Here is a 6,096-nt window from a genome sequence, read left to right as displayed (position 1 = left end):
TAGTCCTTATTTTACCCATATTTAAACCCTCACTTATTTTATATTTGAGACTAATTTTGAGTAATAAAAATAAACAATAATAAAAAATTTTAGAAAGACTAAAAATGATAACCAAAAATAATTTAAGACTGAAAATTACTAAAAATAAAATAATTTTTTTTCAAACAGTCAACATTGAAAAAATTTAGTTTGACTAGAATTTTAAATGTCAGTAGCATTTTCTGACGTTATTGATATTGCAATATTCCACATGGATACCACAAGACATTAAAAAATTAAAAAAATATTTTTAAAAACATACTAACGTGACACTAAAATTGTATGGTGCCACCCTCGTATGCTTTGGTAATTTTCAAAAGCTCTCCGATGTCCAACATTCATTCAAATACACAATGATATAATCCACTTTAAAAAGTAGGAAGAAAATATAATAGAAAACCTGGAGGAGAAACGTGGGAAAATAATTGACATAATTTTATCATTAGACTAATTAATGATTATGAAATTGTTTACAAGCAACATGAATGATAATTCAATAACGAGGTGGTTCAGTCCTAACATTATCCGGTACACCCTTCTAGTTCGTTTGCAGTCAGCATATATGTAGAAACTCTCATCTTCAAAAAACTGGAACCACGATTCCATACTTCAAATATGGCTAATCATATGACAATATATACTGATTATGAGACTGCTTTGTTTACATATCACAGCAGGAACATTTTCTGTAAACACAACTGCTCTACCTTCCAAGCTAAATCATCTACGAGCATAGTATGTCTACTGTAACTAAGTTTATTTGTCAGAGTCAATTATTTAACTTAGGTAAATCAACCACTCTCGGCTTGACATTCAACGGCTGTTTACATCCTCAAGGCTAACAATCACTCTATTGAAGTAGTTTCCCTCTGCAAAGGATGAAGGCCATCCATACTTTCTGCATAGGCAAACCGAAATCACTTCTGAATAGAGTTTGCTCCTGTTGATGGCACTTCAGCAAGCCCAGATGATGGACTTTGAGGCCTCGAAATGATTCCAAAATCAGGATGAAGCATGTCTATACCATTCCAATCAACAGTAGCTGTTTTGTTGGGAGTTAAGGAATAAAGTATGGTACTTCAAATAAGACATTAAAAAAGAAAAGGGAGCAAAAGCATAAAAGGCTCAAGTATTAAAAAAGGATACAATCTGTTCTCCACATATCTGTTATACTAACGTCAGCATCTGATAGAAGCCAATAATCTGCATCATTCTACAAAAAATTACAAAGAATGTCAGCAAACAGTGCCAATGCTTTCCAAAAATGAACCACTCTAATCCAACCATTAAATGCTGAGTCCACAAACCCCATTTTGAAGGGGAGGGGAGAACCTCATCTTGATTATGATAAACTTACATCAACATCTGAAGGGACAATCTTCATCATGCCACCAGCAAACTCCTGTGAAGCATTTAGATCAGAGAATGCATGAGAAGAGAGCTGAGTTTGAGGTTCAAGTTCTTTTCCGCTGCATTCAGCAGGAACCATTTCCGTCATTAGTTGCTCATTGGAACCAGAACTGGAAGCAAGTGGGATCATGGGGAGCTCAGCACCATTAACCTCTTCAAATTTCTCTTCAAATTGACTGAAAACAGTTCAGAAGTTCCAAAAATTAAATGGACAATGCATAATCAGATAGATTAACTAGAAAATTAGAGAAAAATTACTTCACAGTGGTCACTGCAGGAAGGGGTTACCTAACCACCATCCCCAGCATGAGGGTTAGTCTAACAAATATGCTTGAAAGAATATCTGGTCAACGACCAAGAAGTATTAAACATCAGATAGGAAATACAGACTAATGTGATTTCTGGATGGAAAGCATAAGAGAGAAAACAAAAAAGTTTTAAGTAAATAATACTAGCCAAGACACTTATACCTGATAAGGTAGACATCAATGGGGCCCATTGTGCTTCTAAGAATGATTCTATATCTTCTCTGCGGATAGTCTACAGCCTGATGCATATAGAATCAACAATTCTCCATCATGCATCAGAAACATCAGTTTTAAAAAGTTCGTGAACCTTTCATTAATTTATGCCCTAAACTTACTTCCTCAGGATCAGGGACTTCCAGGGTGGTTCCATGCGGAGCTTTAATTGCTATTAAAGTTTCATTCTGCTTGCAGAAATGAACTAGTATTAATAAAAAGAAAAAACTTAATAATAATAATCAGAATTAACAGTAGAACACAGCAAAAGCAATGTTTATCATAACAAGTGATAAGGTGGGAGTGCAATGCAAGAAAAAATGACCTGGAAGCAAGGCAGGCCCTTAATATCTTCTTCAGTCACGAAAAGGCACCTAAAAAGAAATGAAATTGGTATAAATTAATAATATAGTGGCAACAGTTTACTTTTTCTTATGTAACGTTGGGCAAAGGGAAAATGAATCTAAGAAATGAACAGGGAGTAGATTACTTCTGGTTGTTTTCATTTTCACTCAAATTCCTCAGCCTTTCTTGCATTTCCCTGCCAAAAGTTTAGAAAAATCAGCATTGGCCAACAGTTTTAAAATAGAAAATTTCTCTTTTCTATTGCAAAGCAACCGTATTACCTTATTTGATCATCTAATCCCTGCTCCTCCAAAGAAAGTTTCTCAACTTCTGCCTGCAAGACAAAGGCCAACGGCATAATTTACAATATGCTGTAACATGCTACTAACTACAAAGTCATTTTCATCCTTTTAAATATATTCATATCATGAATCATGAAAAATATAGAACTTAACCAACAAAGGTCTGGATCCAATAAATGTTGCTTGCTATGCAAACAAAGATGCATGAGAAATGTCAGTGACACTTGTAATTATATAACAACTGCTTGGGTGCCAATAGGTCATTCACAAAAAAACAACACCTACATCACTTACCTTAAGCACAGAGATATCACCATCCACCTCACCAGACGTAGAAGATTCAATTCCCCTATAAGGTTTGATGTAAGAATTTTGCTCTAGTACTACATATAGCTAAACTTCAAGGAACATGCATAAAAGAAAAATTAAAAATGTGTCACAGTACTTCCAATGTATTCTGTTCTTGAGCTTCTTTTCAATGAGACCAATGCCTTCCAAAACATTAGTTATGTCATATATCCTCCTCTTTTGCACCTATAAAAAAGGAAAAATTTTAAATACATGTATAATAGAGGAAGAATAAATATCAGATATTTTGGTCATAATATATTTTGGAAAAAAGAGGGACCTCCAAAGTTTCTGCTGCTTTATTTAGGTCAAGAATACCATCCTCCGCATGTTTGACCAAATTGATGAACTTTTTTGTCAAGAGACCTGTGAAGTTACAGATTTTGTCATTCTTTTCTCGCGGAAATAACTCCATTAGCCATACATAACAGGAAAGTGAAATAAAAAGAGCTTATTAATTAAGATTGCTTCTAAAATTACCTAAGGAACTGTCATAGCGACAGCTGCTAGCAGGAGTAAGAGGAGAAGGGGAACCTGCATGCCATCAGAAACTGTCTGATTAAACACAATATATTATGGCTGGAGTACAGCAAGATAAAAGGTGAATCACAATTTGTATTTTGGACATAAATTGTTTCCGAGCACTAAAAACTTCTCAGGCGGAATACTGAATGTTGTTGAACGATAAAGATAATAGGAAACTTTCTCACCAGCATTTGACATGGGTGTCGGAGGACATGATCTGCCTTCTTTGGAAGCCTTTGCCTTCTGTGCCCTTCCCCCTTTTGCAGACACAGGAGTTTTGAAGGGACTATTATTCGTTACATTACTAACATTAGTGTATCCTGGGCTGTTACTCCACTTTTGTGCTTGTGACTCCCCTTCACTGTCAGTCATTCCACTCTTCCGCTTCATGTACTGGCACCACCATCAGTTTCAGTAAATGATAAGATAGCAAAAAAATATGATCAAAGATACATACACACATTAACATATAGTTGAGATGGGGAAAATAAATGCAACCAATCAAGCAAAGGTAATAATTCATCCTTTCATATGACCAATTTATTACAACAATGCTAAAGGAAATATTCCTTAAAATATCAACAAAAAAGGAGAGAAACACACACTCCAAAGCCATTCAATCTCATCACACTCCATAAGCAATCATTACCGCACTAAAACTAAACAAACTATACATAGAAAAAGTGCATCTGTTAACAAGTATGAACCCATATGCAAGACTGCAGATGAACACACCAAATGCAATTAAGAATTAGCTCCTTGACAACAAGCGAAGACCATAAATGTTCCAAGGATCAACTTTATGACATTTTAACTAAGTCTTTACAGGGAGTCAATACAACAAAGATATGTAACAAGTTAAATGCATATAATATACATGCTCCAGCTTGAGGGCAAGTGTTAAGATATGTTGAGATACTATTTTGATGTTATCTTGATTCTGTTTCCCTCATTTTCTTGTTTTCCTAATTTATTCAGTTTCCGCAAATAGCTTTATCTCAATTCACAATCCCTAAACTTTAAGAATCGATTTAAGATTTTTTCTATATAAATACAAATCGCTCGACAATATACAAGAGAAATCATTCCTTTCATCCCAATGATTTCATCAACCCAAAACCTAACTTCTGAAATCAAGCATTAGCTCCTTGACAGCTAATAAAGACCATGCATCAACAACCCCATTGCTACAAAAGCAACCCAAAACACAGACGCTTAATTCCCACTCAATCAACCTTCTTTCAGTTCCCCCAATCCCTTAATTATCGCACAGAACTACCACACTAAGAAGGACCCCAACATTGATTAACCAGGTCGAGACTTAGAAATTGACTTGACTTTTATGCACTAAGTTAATAAACTAACCAAAGAAAAAGAACAGAAACAACATCGCACCCCAACCAACTAAAATCAAAACCACTAAAGGCGAATCCAACTAATTCATTAGGGAAAGAAAAAAAAAAGATCCAAATAAAACGACAACGTTACAACAACCCAACACAAATGATGGGAAAAACGAGTGGGTAAAACACCCAGGAGATCTCCGTGAATGGGACAACTAGCAAAACGAACAAGCGAATTGGACACCACATCCAACTCAAAACCTTAACATTCCAGATTTACCCGCAGCGACACGGACACGGGACGAATTCAAGAGAAGGGGCGGGAAAACGAGGGGCTCACCGGAGATCTAACGACGACGGCTTCATCCGCGGCGCGGCGGGAGTCGGCACTGGAGAAGCTGTGGTACTCATCGGGCGGGGCGAAGGGCGGTTTCGTGACGAAGGCAAGGTGGCGCTTGAGCGGCGGGAGGGCAGGGGCGCCGGCAGCCCCCCGCGGCTGCGAAGCGAGGCGGTCGGGAACTCCGGCGGCGCTGGACATGAGGAAGCGGGAAAAGGGGCGGAGGTGGGGCCAGCGGAATTGGGGGGAAATTGGAGGGAAACGGGAGAAGGATCCGAAGGAAGGAGAGTACAGTGTAGGGTTTTAGAGAGAGAAAGAGTGGGGTTTAGAGAGAGAAAGTGAGAGGGAGGGGAAAAGGGTTTGGAAAAAAAAAAAAAAAAGAGAGAGAGAGAGAGAGAGAGAGAGAGGGCGTTATGGAACGTAGAGGAGGCGAGAGCAGAAAACGAGGGAAGGAGGGAATTTGGTTTCGGATAGATGTGGAGGGAACTGCATGCGCGAAAAAAAAAATAATAATAATAAAAGAAGAAATTTTAAGTGTTCCTGTAATTACACATGTTTTTTTGGTACGGGGTTATTGTATTTTTAGATTATTATCATGAAATTATCTTATTTCCTTTTTCGCTGCCTTACTTTTTAGTTTATATTAGATTTTAAAAAAAAAAAAACTTGTTAAATTCTTTGCTTACCTTCATTAGTGTGATTAATGTGATGTATATGTTAAAATTAATAGAAAAAGGATTTAATTGATATGCATTGATACTGGTGTAAACAAAATTTATATCGTCAATAAATTTTATATCTTTAACAAGTTTTCTAACTACTTAAAAGTTATACATATGGACAAGTTTAACTCTTGTGGCTTATATTGATATTACATTTATATTTTATAATTTATAGTAGTAACTTGTTATATTATTTTAATTTTT

General features: G+C 36.3%; 1 protein-coding gene across 1 annotated transcript; it reads right to left on the bottom strand.

Moving 5' to 3' along the window:
* Positions 1-618: 618 nt before the first annotated feature.
* On the bottom strand, positions 619-5,612 carry LOC100811762 (transcription factor E2FA). The gene is made up of 14 exons (XM_006575228.4): positions 5,174-5,612; positions 3,676-3,883; positions 3,446-3,499; positions 3,246-3,331; positions 3,063-3,151; positions 2,912-2,966; positions 2,597-2,649; positions 2,461-2,511; positions 2,296-2,344; positions 2,093-2,158; positions 1,920-1,996; positions 1,397-1,625; positions 1,186-1,252; positions 619-1,081 (listed from the first exon to the last, which is right to left on the bottom strand). Exons 1-14 carry the CDS (start codon positions 5,369-5,371, stop codon positions 957-959), a joined length of 1,407 nt encoding a protein of 468 aa, XP_006575291.1. The 5' UTR covers positions 5,372-5,612; the 3' UTR covers positions 619-956.
* Between the last annotated feature and the right edge of the window lie 484 nt (positions 5,613-6,096).

This window comes from Glycine max, chromosome 2 (genome assembly GCF_000004515.6).
Source record: "Glycine max cultivar Williams 82 chromosome 2, Glycine_max_v4.0, whole genome shotgun sequence".
Taxonomy (NCBI): domain Eukaryota; kingdom Viridiplantae; phylum Streptophyta; class Magnoliopsida; order Fabales; family Fabaceae; genus Glycine; species Glycine max.
The sequence above is the reverse complement of the archived record's forward strand: the minus strand, read 5'-3'. Positions and strand labels throughout refer to the sequence as shown.

Coding starts and splice junctions, on each gene's coding strand:
- LOC100811762 (XM_006575228.4), bottom strand. CDS start 5,371: ATGTCCAGCGCCGCCGGAGTTCCCGACCGCCTCGCTTCGCAGCCGCGG. Junction 2,967..3,062: donor AAGAACAGAATACATTGGAA/GTACTGTGACAC, acceptor CAAACCTTATAG/GGGAATTGAATCTTCTACGT. Junction 1,997..2,092: donor AAGTCCCTGATCCTGAGGAA/GTAAGTTTAGGG, acceptor TATATGCATCAG/GCTGTAGACTATCCGCAGAG.